At 37.8% G+C, this 15593-nt stretch overlaps 2 protein-coding genes across 4 annotated transcripts; one reads left to right on the top strand and one right to left on the bottom strand.

Annotated features, from left to right (window-relative positions):
- Positions 1 to 585: 585 nt before the first annotated feature.
- Positions 586 to 9936, bottom strand: LOC136238118 (uncharacterized). 2 transcript variants are annotated; one of them, XM_066028454.1, is made up of 10 exons: positions 9620 to 9936; positions 9275 to 9532; positions 3582 to 3890; positions 3160 to 3525; positions 1323 to 1673; positions 1154 to 1270; positions 1058 to 1102; positions 799 to 1005; positions 706 to 740; positions 586 to 652 (listed from the first exon to the last, which is right to left on the bottom strand). In XM_066028454.1, the coding sequence occupies exons 1-10, from the start codon at positions 9690 to 9692 to the stop codon at positions 635 to 637; spliced, it is 1779 nt and encodes a 592-aa protein (XP_065884526.1). In that variant the 5' UTR covers positions 9693 to 9936; the 3' UTR covers positions 586 to 634. The 2 variants fall into 2 exon arrangements, with proteins under 2 accessions (XP_065884526.1, XP_065884527.1); XM_066028455.1 differs by lacking the exon at positions 1058 to 1102.
- A 372-nt stretch (positions 9937 to 10308) lies between these two features.
- Positions 10309 to 15206, top strand: LOC136238119 (post-GPI attachment to proteins factor 2-like). Of its 2 annotated transcripts, none has more exons than XM_066028456.1 (5): positions 10309 to 10529; positions 13035 to 13290; positions 13341 to 13447; positions 14175 to 14283; positions 14811 to 15206. In XM_066028456.1, the coding sequence occupies exons 1-5, from the start codon at positions 10347 to 10349 to the stop codon at positions 14924 to 14926; spliced, it is 771 nt and encodes a 256-aa protein (XP_065884528.1). In that variant the 5' UTR covers positions 10309 to 10346; the 3' UTR covers positions 14927 to 15206. The 2 variants fall into 2 exon arrangements, with proteins under 2 accessions (XP_065884528.1, XP_065884529.1); XM_066028457.1 differs by having other exon boundaries at positions 14818 to 14980.
- The last annotated feature ends 387 nt before the right edge of the window (positions 15207 to 15593 follow it).

Raw genomic sequence — 15593 nt, 5'->3', positions numbered from 1 at the left:
AAATGAATGTGTAAGTGGTGTAGCTTCAAAGAAAAGCCAGGAGAAAAGCAAACTAGTAAATAAATGATAATTCCTCTGCCAAGCCACTTTCTGATAATGATATACGTCTCAGGCTTGTGGCTACATACAAGATTGGGCTTAAAAACCCAAAAATGCTGCCTGTAGCCATCTGGAGTATGAAACACATTACATGGTGGTTGTAAACGAGGCCAATTAATGTTTTACTGTGCAAGTGATCTATACTTTGTGCCACACTGCCATTCAATTGCAAAAAGTCAACCCAATAGAGCAGCCATGGAGCATACTAATATTAAGCTGCCAAATGTTATTTTCAATCACTAACTTTTAAACAATTTGCTCACAAACCAAAACCCACTCAGAAAATGCAAATCTATCACTAGGCTGAGGGAAAAAAATTTGAGTATAAATTTTACGAGCACTGCATGTAATAGGGTAAAATTAAAAACATATATAAGCTGGTGCCTATCTGCATTGTAAAAATCATTGATGCATAGCTTGGCACAGTTGGTTATATTATTTTGGAAAGTCTGGTTTCAATTAGGAAACAGTGGAGCTTGCAGAGTGTTATAGTAGAAAATTTCATTAAAACAGCACATACAGAAAAACATGTAAATTAGTTCATCTGTTGATTCTGTAAAATGCAAAGATAAACACTTTATTAAAGCAGAACAGCATGTCACCTACCTGTGAATGCAATAGCGGCTGACTGTCATCATTTTCTTCAGTTAATAGAGGGAAGAAAACAACAGCATATAGTTATACTGGTGAATTACAAACCTTCTGAATCAGACTCTTGTACTTGGTGAGGGGTAGCATATGTAATGCAGTCTGCAGTGCCACTACTGTGGTTGAGAGATGGCTGATGACAGCTGAGAACTGGCTTCATTGGTTTGCTCTTGCTTGGTTTTTCAACTGATGTCATCCCTCTATTTGCATCACCAAATACATTCTTTACTGGGGTTGTGCCATTGGCTTGATATCGTCCTAACGTACACACATTATAGTATTATTGCATCTATCTAATCAATTATCTAACCAGGGCCACTTGTGGCTTCTTCAGGGATCACCAACTTTACATATTCTATACAATAAAATACTTAAATCACCACAGCTTATATACTCATAAACTTACTTTTCCGCAAACGATGACGACATTTTATATAGAGTGCTAGTATCCCACCAAGTACAAACATCATTAATGATGCTGCTGCTATGCCTACTGCTACATATTCAATTGGAAACTTTGCTCCTGTATGTGTAGAAATTAAAAGTGACAAAAAATGATATGCATAATGACCCACGTTTTTTGAAGTAAACTCTAAAAGATCTTTGCTCAGAAATTACAGGTTTGCTGGATGTAACCAGTTCTCCATTGTAATAGCAATAACATGTGTATCTTCCTTGGTCTGCAGCAGTTATAGTGTTAATGGTTAGTTCAGATATAACCAAGTCATCTATTGCTGGTTTAGTGAATGTGCTTATTCTGTAGTGATCTGAACTGTTGATTGCCATACCACTTTTAGTCCACACGACAATTGTGACATCCTTCACTGTGGAAGCACTAAATTGACACTGGAGTGTTTTACTATCATTGATATGAGCTTTGATGTCACAGTCACTAGTTCTGGCAACAGTAGGCAAGTCAAATACCACTTTTAGTGGAAAGGGAAGAGAAAACAATGTTAATAAAATCATAAATGTAGGGAAATTTTGGCAGGGGTAAAGTTTGGCTAAATCGCATTCGGCAAATAGAATTTGGCAAATTCAAGGGTTACTGAACTGAAAGTTGGTTCAATAAGCCGGACTTGCTATTGAACTGACAATAAAACTTAGACAAAAAAAGGGTCATTGAACAACAACAAAAAAAAAAAAACCATAAAACTCAACCTGTGCTCAAACCCTGGACTACTGGTGCTGTAGGTAGTGGGCTTACCACTGTGCTACCACTGCTAGCTACCCATTAGCCCTACTTTTCTTCCTTATAAATGTTACTCATGTAGTGTAGTCTCACTATATATAGTAAGAAGAACGTAACCTAAAGGTGAAGAAGAAACCCAAGCTGAACCCGAGCCTAACCCTAACACTACTTTTCATGTCCCCTAAAGTCGAATGCTCGGGGAAACCACTAGATGTGAAAATAAAAACTTTTCGGTTCAGTAACCACTTCCTAAAAATAATAATCAGAAGTGTTAGGAGTTTGGCAAATTTTCAGTGTTGCCAAATTCATCATAGCCCCCCCTCTCCACCGAAGTTTCCCCTTTTTATGGCATATATACTAGCATTGGTACCTGCCCTTTGTGCAGGATCATTTCACATCCCATATTAACCACAATCAATGCATTGGGAATGAAGCATTACAGATTATATCTGCATGTACGGTCATATTGTCATTATTTTTTTTTACATGAACTGTATTCTATCACGCTAGCCTAGTAGTAAAATGACATGAACATGTGGGTTAACTAAACAGCAGAGCTATATGTTAATAGTTCTATGCTCCAATGCTTGGGCTGTTTGTACAAGAATGTAGCTCAAGCTTTCCTCTATACCAATACCTTCAACGTTCTGCAAAGAATGAACGAACGAATGAAAGCACATAGCAATTTGTAATAACAAATTTGGAGTTGCCAGTTAATTCTGCTAAATGTTTGTGTCAATATGTGCTTTGGTAGCCAACTTAGCAATGTTACGAGAAAGGAATGGAGACAGACAGCATTATATAGACGCAACTAGCATGTGTATACTCAATAAGGCATTTTCTATATCTTTATGTATTGTAGTCAAGACTATATGCAACAAATAACAATATTACATATCAACAGAGCCTTAGCTCAATGGACTTCCTACACAATAAAGCAATTCTTACAGTAGTACCTTGATTATTCGAATCTCGATTATCCAAACAATATAAGTAACTACTCTATTAGAGTATTTCATTATTTGGTGAATATTCTATTAGAGTAAGTGTATGTTCTATTAGAGTAGTTGAATAGAACTCTGTATATAAATGAAAGGGCTTCATTTATCCGAACAAATACACTTATCTGAACACTTTTATGATTGAAATGGAACGCAGGTGTTCAGATAATGGAGGTCCTACTGTAACATAATGACACATATAGTAGTACTAATAATTACTTAATGAAGCAGCATGGGTATTAGAAACTTCATCTAGTACCTCCCCACATGTCAGAATAGTATTGTGTAGTTCTAAAGGAACCTTCACTATGTCCAGTTGGTTGGTGAAATTACAACAAGATCCATCTTCACTTAAACAGGTCTGATAAACAGCAATACGATATGGGTCAGTAGAATTGTCCATGATGTATGTAGGGTCTTTGTGTTGACCATGAGGTCCGATCATCCAATAACTTGACATGGATGGCCATAAAATTTTCAAATTTCCTTTAAACAGACAGTGAAGCACAATGGACTCTCCTTTAACTGTCATAATATTCTTTTGTGGTATAGCCACACTACCTGAGTTGTTACACACAATGGGAGCTGGAGGATAAACACGACAATATCTCAACAACTTTATAACAAATCAAGTCCCTTACCTTTCCTCACATCAATGTACACAGATACAGAGGAGGCTCCACACTGATTACTAACAATGTTGGTATAGTTGCCAGTGTCATCTTCAAATGACAACTCATATAGTGATAGTCTACTGTATAGTACTCCATCAGTAGTGTAGTTATCCACTACAGCAGTAGATGGTAAAGGTCGGTGAAATCCTACCCATTTTATGACACCACTGGACAATGGCAGATCACTGGTTATTTCAGTAACTAAGGTTAAGTTGCTTCCTTCATATTTCAAAATGTACGGATTGAAGTTGTATCTGACCACAAGTGGGAGAGTCCCTAGGATAACAATAATGGCAGTTGACACTTGTAATTAACAAAACTTGCTAATAAAACTCAACAGATAATATGTACATTTTGAACATTATTAATTAAGTGGTATATGTATATAGTGCCCGTGCTAATGCAATATTTCTCATCATCATAACTTCACTGAATGTTTAACACACACACACACACGCACGCACACACACACACGCACATTCACAATAAATGGGTGAGGATCTATGGTATGCCTACAGACAGAAACACATCCTGATAAGTGGATACAGAGGTAAATCATAGCTTGGTCACGTGAGTCTCAACAGAATGGCTACTGCCTGGACCGACAGTCAGTATGGGAAGATCAAAACATACAGGAACAACCGGAGGGTTAAAAAAGGAATTAAAATGTGTACAAAAGTATGGCTAATATATGGAATCGAGAAAACTGGCAAACAGCATTGTTACTGAACTCTTATTAATACAGATTTTCTACTATTGAATTTGTAGCCTTTGCAATTGACTTTATTGCTTTTGCAGTAGAATTCATTGCTCTTGCAATAGAATTTGTCACCTTGGAAATTGAATTTGACTCACTTACAGTTGAGTTGGGCGTTATTGCTAGTCTGGCGTAGCACGAGGGTCTGGTGAGTCGCATTCAGTACCTGTGTAGATGGAATACAATTAAATTTTAAGGACGAAACACGTGGACAATTTCCAGAAACAGAGCATGACAGCTACTGTAATTGCACTTGAATGGCTTCTATTTCCTCCACAAACCCTTACATTTGTGCTGGTTGTGGAAAAGACATAAGAAGCTCGCCATAATCAGTGGCCAAATCAGAATAATGTCATAGAATGTTGTTAATTGGTCACTAAGCGATCTGATTGGACGCACCAGTTGTTCCGTAAGGCTGGCACAGGTACTGAATGCAGCTGTTACTATGTTTGCAGGAAATGTTACAACTAATATAATCAATGAACAACTGGATAAACAAGGACCCTATGGGAAGCAGCTGAAACTAACAAGAACATGTATTCAGTATTTAATTTGGTCTACAGCATGCTTGATAAGCCATACTTACACAAACAAAAATTAAGGGTAGCCTTGATGCTTTCTCTAAACAATTTGCGTGAGATAACATGATAAACACACTTTAAACCTGAAAACTGGATTTGATAAAATAACGAACTTAAAATGTACAATACTTTATGCCAATTTACATGCATGGTTTTCAACAGCCATATCTCGTGAAGCATTCATCCAGTCTTAGAAATACAGATTTTGTTAGCTGGCAAGGAGAAAGTTATCTAACTGGAATTAGAAAATGCTATGCATAGTATGCTTTGATCTTTGGCAGATAATGAGGTCTTTAAAAACCATGAAGAAACCTGCTAGCAGATAGACCTCAACATTGCAAATCTCACTTTTGATCATTGATTTGCTATGCATGCTCTGCAAAGCATATATAGGCTAAGAGCCCATAGACCAACAGAGCTTGACCTACTCCATTCCTTTTATAAGCACACCTATGCCAATTCGATTATGGGAGCTAGACTATAACGATGTAGGTACATTTGCTATCATAAGCAGAGAATTCCAGAAATACAATGGAGTTCTATTTAATGCCCGTCACTGTTTCAAGCCTGTTTAATATGCTTTTACTGTAATTTAAGCGGACTCCCTATTAAAAGAACTAAATAAGTAAGCTTTCTTGTAGAATGTTTATTTGTTTCTTGTAAAAAAAGTTATGTAGGTGTGAAATCGTGTATATACTGGCTTAGTCACAGAAGGCCTAGCGCCAGACCAAGTATTATTAACCATTGACAACAATGTTACCACTTACTTTAAACCCTTGGTAGTGCTGGCTTTAACTTTATTGTCACAGTAGCTATCACTCTTTGTTTGATCCACCAGCTAACAGAAGCAGTGCTAGTTACAAGCTTTAATTCGAAAACACGTTCAATCTTCTATTTATTTATTTATTTTATTTTCCAAAAATGTGCAGCCTCAGTTTGAGGATTAACGCACATATGAAACATGCATACAAAATGTTTTACAATGTGATTGACTATGGGATTACTGATTGGTAGGGGAAAGTAATAATAATTTCAGTTGGTACTTAAAAATTTGTAATGATTGTTGTTGGATTAGGTCAGGTGGGAGTGAATTCCACAGTCTAATTGATCTAGGGAAGAATGAATTACTGTACTGATTGGTCCTTGCATAGATATGATGAAATCTTTGGTCATGTCCTCTGGTGTTAGAAGTGACAGGGATTAAATCAACTGGAGATATATCAATGAGATTATGAACAATTTTGTAGAGGAGGGTGATACTAGATACTTGTCTGCGGTGTTCTAAGCTGGGAATGTTAAGGTCAATGAGCATGTTAGTTACGCTGCTGAAACGCGAGAAGTCAGCCATAATGAATCTGGCAGATTGCCTCTGTACTCGTTCAAGCTTATCAATGTCTCTTCTGATGTGAGGGGACCAGACAGGATTGACGTATTCTAAGATTGGTCTTATCATGGCAGATTGGTCTTCTCTACTGGCCATGGTCGCATGACTTGTTTTAACACTGTGACGATTTTGAAACGACATATAACTCAATCCCACAATGGTTCTACCTACATAGCGATATATATAACGCCTGCATTTTCTAAGTCGGTTAGGAACCACGCCCTCGGCTCTTCGTGTTTTAGAAACCTCGCTTCGCTCGGTTTCTAAACCACGAAGAGCCTCGGTCTAGGTTCCTAACCTATACGAGGGAAAGCGAAGAGATATATACTTCTTTTGTAATCTTAGCAGTGCATAGCAACATAATAATAACAATAATTACACTACTTCTAATTATCTGTAGTCCTATGGGTTCACCTAAGCTCCCTCCAAAAACAGTAATATCAAAGAGGTGAACATGTGTTCACTCCCAATGGTTTTGTACTGCATGTTTTATGTTGCCAACATGTTTGCGAGCCTGAATCACCTACTTATGTTTGGACAGCTGGCCCATGTAGCAAGGGTGACTATAGTTACATTTTAAGCAATACTCAAAGCCATACAAGAGCAGAAACCATACAAGTGTGACAAGCACTTGACACAGCTTTACATAATTACTGAGCGATTGTGGTTGGGTAATGAACAACAATTCTCACTGAATCACATGTATAGACAAGTTATTAGTAAAAGATTAAATGTCCAAAGGTAACACAACGCAAAGATTGCTTGGAAATGTAACCACGATAACAGCAGCACTAGCCCATGCCATTGTAGACCATTAATTAACTGAACAAGCTGTGTACTACTACTACAAGCTCTTGTCAGTAAGTGCTAGCACTATTCACTGCCACACAAGCAAAACAGCACAAATTTATACCATTACCATCACTATGTTTACAACTATCCAGTGGTTAGAAGATCAGGCATGCATGCATGATGCAATAAAATGCAACAAATTTTAATGAACATATTTAATGGTCTAAAATATGCTACTTGTATGGCTTGGAGTACTAGAATAGCATGGCAGTAAGTTATATAGCTACAAGCAAGAGTATATAATATATATATTTAGGATTTAGGAGAGTATCCAACGCTGTATTACCCCTTCAAAACGCACTGCTTAATAATGTTACGCAATAGTCATCATCACCAAAGGTGTCAACTTGCTTCAAGAACTATAAGGGCCTTGAAGTGCTTGCAGGTCTTCCCTTTGGTATAACCATGCCTATCAACAAGTCTTTCATGGCAAAGCCATGTGTTGGAGTTTACTGAAATTATACTAAAATATTCTGATATGTTACACAATATTGCACAATCATTACGCAGTGTGTTTTGAAGGGGAAATACAGGCGTTTTGAAGGGGCAATACAGGCGTTGGATACTCTCCTAAATATATATATTATGAACTCTTGCTACAAGGTACCATATTTACTCGATTTGTGCCACACACTCAAATAGTACCGCAGTGTGGTACTATTCGAAGGTCTTTATCCTTGTTTCTGAAAATAAATTTAATTGTACCACACCCTCGAATAGTACTGCACTACACTTCCATAATCTACTCTTTACTAGTGCTCTCATACCTTTAGTATTAATCCCATCTTGATTTAAGGAAGGCATTGTCCTGGTGAAACTTAAACGGCTGTCACAAAATTGAAATTCCGGATATTAGTTAGTAAGTTGTCCACGTAGCACGAGGCATAACATGGTTGTGCTACAAGGACTTGAGTGAAAGAAAGGTGTAGAAGAAGTAAGCAGCTACGTGTTGTGATTGTTCTATAAAACTATAACGTACAGTAGAATAGCTACAGCAGTGGCAGGTTTAAAATATAGGTAGCACACCCTCAAATAATACCGCAGTGTGGCACTATTCGAAGAGCTTTATCCTTATTTTTGGGCAAAAAAATAATAGTACCCCTGAGGCACAAATCGAGTAAATACGATATATTAATTGCCTGTTTAGCTAGAAAAGGGACAGTATTAAATGATTTGGCACTTAGTTTTTAGAAGTACGACGGCATCAACTAAATTATTAGCTCTTTACTATAAGAACCTTTACAGTGTGATGTTAATCAATGTCAGCAAAAGAACAGATGAAGATGACTTGAATTAACTACGTGGAGTGTCATATACCCTCATACCGGGGGTTTAGAAAACCCAGACCGGGACCAGGTCAATTCTTCAAGTAAGCCAATTCACACAATAGCTAGCCACTCTTCACCCTGTAGCCACCCTACCAAGAACACAATTAGCTAGCTACGATGGCTCAGACTGCAACAACGATCGCGCACGAAACTTAATCCACGATAAAACAACCTAACTAAGCTATTAAACTACTTTCTACTACATTTCACTACACAGTCGCTACAAAGCTACAAGCTCTTTCTGCTGTACTATATGTCCAGGGTAGTTATATAGGGTTTTCTGGAGTAGTAAGGTTTTGTTCTATTTAAAACTTACCTTGACATGTAGCTATAAATACTCCATTACTCATTCATCACTACTGACATAAATTCAAAAGTTTGCTGTTATCTCACTTTGTACATCACGATTCTAATAAATTCAGGCAGTTACTTGTGTGTGTAACTGTTGAGTACAGTAGAAAGAGCTGTAGGCTTGTAGCAATTGTACGTGAAATGTAGTAGAAAGTAGTTTAATAGCTTAGTTAGGTTGTTTTATCGTAGATGAAGTTTCATGCACGATCGCTGTTGCAGTCTGAGCCATCGTAGCTAATTAATCGTGTTCTTGGCAGAGTGGCTACAAGGTGAAGAGTGTATGTTATAGCTATTGTGTGAATTGGCTTACTTGAAGAATTGACCTGGTCTGGTCCAGTCCGGGTTTTCTACCCCCCCCCCCCCCTCCTCATACCAGGTTTACATTGTTAACACAAACTACCACTTACCATTTGCCACAACAGTGACACTTGCATTTCCTAACTGCTGCCCATCTTTACTAGAACTCACACAAGTGTACACTACTGCTGTCATTTTGGCCACCACAGTGATGGTGTCTCCATGTTGCGATTGGTTGGACCAGTACCAGGTGATCATGTTATCTGTGGTCTGGTCAGTATGACACATCAGAGTTACATCTTGGTTATCACACACTGTGTCCACTCCCAATTGCGGAGATGATGTGATGGTGACGTTCGTTGATGGCACTACGTATTAGAACATAAAAGGTAATCGTGGGTGGGACATTATAATCCAAATAGGGAGCTTTCGGTAACGTACACGGTTATTCATACCTGATCGATATGTTCCACAGATAAGTACAAACACCAATAGGTGTATGGTCGCTACGCTTACAAATGTCGCCATTTATGACATTTCACTTGTGATAACAAAAAGGGCGGGATTTTCTGACACACCGCGAGACACACCTCCTCGTATCAGTCGTAGTCTGTTATCGTGTTCCCTGTTGCCATGTACTTCACCTACTCAGAGTCTCACACTAGTCTAAAATTAAACTCGGGTTTGAAATGCGTAAACATTCAATAAAATCATTGAGGGAGATCGATGAGATCACATGCCTCAAGCCATATACAGATAAGTACCCGGGATTGGAATCATCCGGTTTTTCGTACCGGATCAGTCAAGTTATACTACCGGAATCAGGAATGGAACGGTCACTCTGGTAACTCCACTATCAAGCACCTCAACTCTCACGCATTGGGTTGTTGTCTCACGCATTGTAATTCCTGGAAAATTAAGCTCTAATGTATTTAATTTCACTTCAAACCTTTTGGCAAAGCACTAAACAGTGCTTTAATGGCTAAAATAGCCAAAGAAAGTGCAATTTTAACAGGAATTTTTCCTACTAAGACAAGACAGTTGGAGTGAGCGAAGCGAGCGTCCCGGCAAAGCCGGGCCAACCCTAGCTCGCCTCGAACTCACCAAAAACTTTCCTTCACAAAGACGTTGAAATAAGGTGCGTTGTTTGAAAGACTTAATTGTGGGTTTTCATTTTGTAAAATGTCAGGTAACAGTCAGGAAATCCAATTGCCAAAGTATACAGCACCTGGATATACTCTTATTAGCATTCCTTATGTGCCCATATTTCTGGTCAACGTTGGAATAGCATTGGGATCGTTTTCTACGTGTATCACTCTGGGATACGTACTGCATTTTGAGGGCGTCACCGCCACCCACTGTAAGGTATCGAACACGTTATGTGTAAATACAACAATGTTTGAAAACAATAGTAATACATTTTTAATACTTTGTATGCACCTATCAATGCTATGCCCCACCCCCACCCCCACCCCCTGATTAATGTGGGGTAATGGTCAGTGCTGTGGTAAAAAAGCTCACACCGTGTCCCCTTGTCTGGTGCAGCCAACTCTTTTTGAGATGCCTTAAGTGCCCTGAAAAAGGGGTCTGGTTTGTCAGGCTAGGAAATGTGTAGTTACACTGTGGCTCGCACTGACAAGTAATAAGATCGCAAATATTGAAGAATTTTATCACAACAGTGATGTTTTGGCAATTTTGCTGACTTGCTTTCTATGGGTGATTGATGTTTAGGCTCAAGTTTAGGCTATGAAGGCTACTTCTGGGGGAACACATCTACTACAGATGGTTGTTAACTACAAAATAGACCCTAAATTACCCACCCTGGTGCAAAAAGAATTCACACAGCTTAAGTTTCAATCCTGTAATCCTAGTTACATACTTACTTCATGTTAAAGCACCGCTGCGCGTGTGTATGGAAAATATAGTACGAGGGGGCATGTCGAGAGGCTAATACAGCACGAGGCAAAGCCAAGTGCTGTATTTGCCTTGAGACACCCCCGAGTGCTGTATTTTTCATACACACAAGCATAGGCGATGCTTTAACTGTTATATTGTACTTCCTGGTTGTCTGGCTCGGAGTGATTTTTTCTAGTGCTCAAACCGCTGCGATTTTCAATGATCAGTATATCAGTAAGTGTTTAACTAATCTATTTCTTGTCGTAGAATGAACTAATAGGATTAGTTTGGCTAGTTTTAGCGATTTACAATGTCACACACGTGATCAATCGTGCTGTCTTAGTGGAGTCATGATCATGTTTAAAAAGCTTCGTGATCAGACTATCAGTAAGTATTTATACAGTCTATTTTTAGCCGTAGAACGAACTTGTAGGATTAGTTTGGCACACATATTTTGTAAAATTTTCACTTTTAAACTTCACTTTTGTCTTATTTTTATGAAAACAATACCATTAGGGTCAGTAAAATTAATCGGCTAAATAATCTACTAATAATTACCAATACCGATATTGCTGAAATGTGGCTGATAAACCAATTTCCGATTATTTACCGATTAATCGGTGCATCACTAACTCATACAGTACAGTTATGCAGCTGATAGTACTGTATGGACAATACGATACGCGGCATCGTTTTTGATCCTCCCACGCAAAGTACAATAAATAGCAATACTGTGATTTGATTGGACACACCAGTTTTCAGTAACGGTGGCACAAATCCATAGTACTTGACCAACCAGACCCTTTTGTGGGGTGCAACGCACTCAGCAACATGTTTGGGCTCACCAAATTGCAATAATAGCACTTGTGTTTGCGCTATTAGTGAGGCTCAGCTGGGCACGAGACTAGCATGTTAGTACCTGACAGTTTTCAAAATATGCAGAGGTCCACAGTTTTTGTATTTGAAAATTTCTAGAGGTATACTTATAGACTATCTCACAAGAGGAACATTCAATTCTGTTTTTACTGCTGTTTTATGAAAGGAATTTTACCTGTAACATAGCTTTCACATTAACATTACTACAAATTTTATAGTGTTTTTCTGTAAAGATTTGTTCAGAATATCTGTATAATAAAATTGCTATCTGTTGTAGCCCTGTGTGTGTGCGTGCGTGCGTGCGTGCGTGCGTGCGTGCGTGCGTGTGTGTGTGATTACTAGAATTTCTGATAGCAGAGGGTGTTGGGGCCACAGCCACCAGAACCAGTAGCCATTTTAGCTTTTTTATGACCAAAGGTGGCTCCAGGGGGATTTCGGAGGTTTCTAAAAAGATCAAAACACTCTAACAGAGCAGTAATATTAAACAATAATAGTATTTGATAAATCTACTGACATTTCTCGCTCAAATTCAACATCTACTAATCCTAGAGCATGCTTTGCTTGAAAGCTTATCCCCCCCAGGGAGCTACAGCCCAGGCCGTAAAATCAGTATATTACCAACGCTTGCCTATCATCCTTGTTCACATCAAACCCTTCTGCACGGTCTTCATAGAGACACATTCACACAGGAAAATGATGAACAGTCAGTCTGGCGAAGTTAGCTGAATGCTCTATTAGAGTATTTCGATCTGCTATTGATCACTATCCTGCTATCTTTAAAAGTGAGAGTTAAAGCCCCTTCCCTACATTGAGGTAAGTCTTTCAGCCCATCCAGCCTGCCTTCCTCTATGCCAAGCTATGTAAGTAAGTTAATATGTTACTTCCATACATTTATTGAGATGATGGCATACTGCTGAAAACTTGCATGAATGACCAAATTTAGGCGGTGAGACATAGCAACATGGGCAGGGGATCTGAAACATAAAATTAACAATAATGTGGCCTTCTGTGGTATTAAACTTCACCTTATCATTGGCCTAATGAAATAAATTATATCAATGTTTGTATATTAACAGTAATAGAATTATATTGTTACAGGTACCTAATGTAGTACCTTCAATCAGTGCCATCACTGGAGGCTTCACACCAGAGAGATACATATGGAGATATGGGATGGCCTATTTCTCTTGGCCACGTACCTTTGACTCATTTCTTATTTATGGATTCTTTGCTGCTAGTTCACTTAATAAGGAACAGTGGTACTCCATCTTGAACAAAATCAGTTGGTTGTGTTATGTGATTGAACATGTATCACTCTCCACTCTAACATATGTGTCATCCACTGAGAATTATGGTAAGTTAGTTTTTTTTAAGTTAGTTGTAATCTATTTTTTTTTCCTGTAGCTATTCATAAGCATGCATTCATATTTTTTGTGGTGTGCTCTATCGGACATATGGTGTTGTCTACTTATTTATTCAGACATGCTCATCCTGAACTACAAAACTATAATGTAAGTCAGTAAACTATTCATAGCAAAGAACTACGCGCTTAACACACTTTGACGTGTTGACAGTAACATAGGTGAAACCTGTCTAAAATTTTTGACAGATAACACTGGAAGTTTTACTTTAGCTGATAAAGACAGGTGACACATATGTTACACAATCACTCTCAGACCTGATTTCATGGAAAAGTGTATGGGCCTGGCTTGCTCAAAGTTAGGCTTTGGATGACGAGCAATGTGTACTTGGGACTCTGAAAGCGCAACTACATACTCACATAAACAATATTCTTGTTTAGGTTTTTCTTCCTTCCTATTTTTCTTTCCAGCAGTTTCTTTTATTTTTCACCTTATTTGTCAGAAGGATTGTAATTTACTAACAGCATATGCATGTCTACTGTTTGCAGTGACTGTTCTATTAGAGTAAATGCTATTAGTGACTGCTTAATTCAATCTCAATAATGTCTCTTCATAAAAATTCTGCAAGAAGTAATAGGAAGACAAAAGCAAGGAGCAAAGTGTGGCAAAATATGAGTGAAGTAGAAAATTGAAAGCAAATATGGCATACACATGCCAAAAATTATTTCGACGCATCCCTAACTGTCACGCCAAACCCTAGCTGTTTACTGGGAACAAATCTATGACCCATGACTAACATTGACACTGTATACTACATAATTATATAAGAGATTATTACCATTGTCCTTTTTAGGCACTTTGAATACTTGTCCTACAGGAAAGAATGTCATGGAGATTACGATTGTGGAGTATGATTGTTTTTCTTTTATCACTTCTACTTTGTACCTACTTCTACATCAGACACAACCTATACTGTGAACCCTACAGTATCCTTGACCATATATTAGTGTGTGTTGTATCAGAGTATTTCAGTGAATTGTAATTGCTTGTAAATGGTTTGATTGGAATGTTTGGTACATTTTTTTGCATTGATGCCATAATGAGACCAAGCCTGTTAGGAGCAAAAAAATTGCTGTTTTCACTATATAAATTACACATTATCATACACATCTCATAATATATTTTCTGTAGTGTACATTGCTAAAAGTTTTTTCATGACTCACTGATCAAAATTTCCTGTTACAGTAGTCCCTCCATTATCCAAACTCATTGGGCCCCAGATAAAGGAAAAGTTTGGATAAACGAAGCCTGTACATTTATATACAGGGCTCAGTTAAAAAATTATTCTAATAGAACTTACTCTTTAGGCAAAATACTATAATAGAACAGTCACTTCCACAGTTTGGATAACAAAACGTTCGGATGATTGATGGCCAAATAATGGAGGGATCACTGCAATTATATGGACTTGTATACACATACTATTCAGTTATAATCCTTATACCTGTGTTAGTGTATAGTTTCTATTGCTTCTGTGAATATATGGTGATATTATCAAACATCTCATTCCACTTCTCTCAATATTATGACCTCACAGGATGTCGGTTGACAATATCCTTCCCACAATAGCCAATCATCTCTGACTGTCAGTAATAAAAATATTTTCAGTGTATATTTTATTTATGATTCATTTTAAAATTTACATGTGTTTTCTAAAAATTTAACAATTTAAGATTTGTTCATAAGGATCAATAATGAGAGATATACCTTTTCAAAGAAACTGTCTGCTTATCTGCATTCTTCTTCATCTAGTCGGTTGGCAGCTAAACATGGATGACTTACCAAACAATAATCTTTGAGCTGCCAGATGATGAGCCTTAAATTGTGCCATTACAGGCTTTGGCTGCTGGGTAACACTCACTCACACAAACCTACGTATAGACTTAGCACATTAACTTATCACATATTTGTCAAAACGTATTTATAATTTTTCCAAATATTTTCTCTGCCATAAATTATCATGCTATGTAGATGGTAACTGACTTGCAGAAAAAAAAAATTTGCTTAGTATATACACTGAACAAACATTTGACCACCATTTATATAATGTAGGTCAGTATAGGTGCTAATCAATAAGCCTCAGCACAAAGGTAATTAACCCCAAATTAATTTCAAATTGATAAGCCCCAGGATCTGTGATGTACCAGACTGCCATTTAGGCTTAGTGTATGTTGTGCTGTGTTGTATGCCATGCTGAAAATAGACTAAGTGCATTTATGCTCACGATCATTGCATG

Source organism: Dysidea avara, chromosome 11, assembly GCF_963678975.1.
Source record: "Dysidea avara chromosome 11, odDysAvar1.4, whole genome shotgun sequence".
Taxonomy (NCBI): domain Eukaryota; kingdom Metazoa; phylum Porifera; class Demospongiae; order Dictyoceratida; family Dysideidae; genus Dysidea; species Dysidea avara.
This window is presented reverse-complemented; position numbering and strand designations above follow the sequence as displayed.

Excerpts from the sequence above, each read along its gene's own strand:
- LOC136238118 (XM_066028454.1), bottom strand. The coding sequence starts at position 9,692 with ATGGCGACATTTGTAAGCGTAGCGACCATACACCTATTGGTGTTTGTA. Across the intron at positions 1,103-1,153 it reads TCGTCATCGTTTGCGGAAAA|AATATGTAAAGTTGGTGATC; the intron begins GTAAGTTTATGA and ends TTTATTGTATAG. Across the intron at positions 741-798 it reads ACAAGAGTCTGATTCAGAAG|AAAATGATGACAGTCAGCCG; the intron begins GTTTGTAATTCA and ends TATTAACTGAAG.
- LOC136238119 (XM_066028456.1), top strand. The coding sequence starts at position 10,347 with ATGTCAGGTAACAGTCAGGAAATCCAATTGCCAAAGTATACAGCACCT. Across the intron at positions 13,291-13,340 it reads GTCATCCACTGAGAATTATG|CTATTCATAAGCATGCATTC; the intron begins GTAAGTTAGTTT and ends TTTTTCCTGTAG. Across the intron at positions 13,448-14,174 it reads CTGAACTACAAAACTATAAT|GAAAGAATGTCATGGAGATT; the intron begins GTAAGTCAGTAA and ends CTTGTCCTACAG.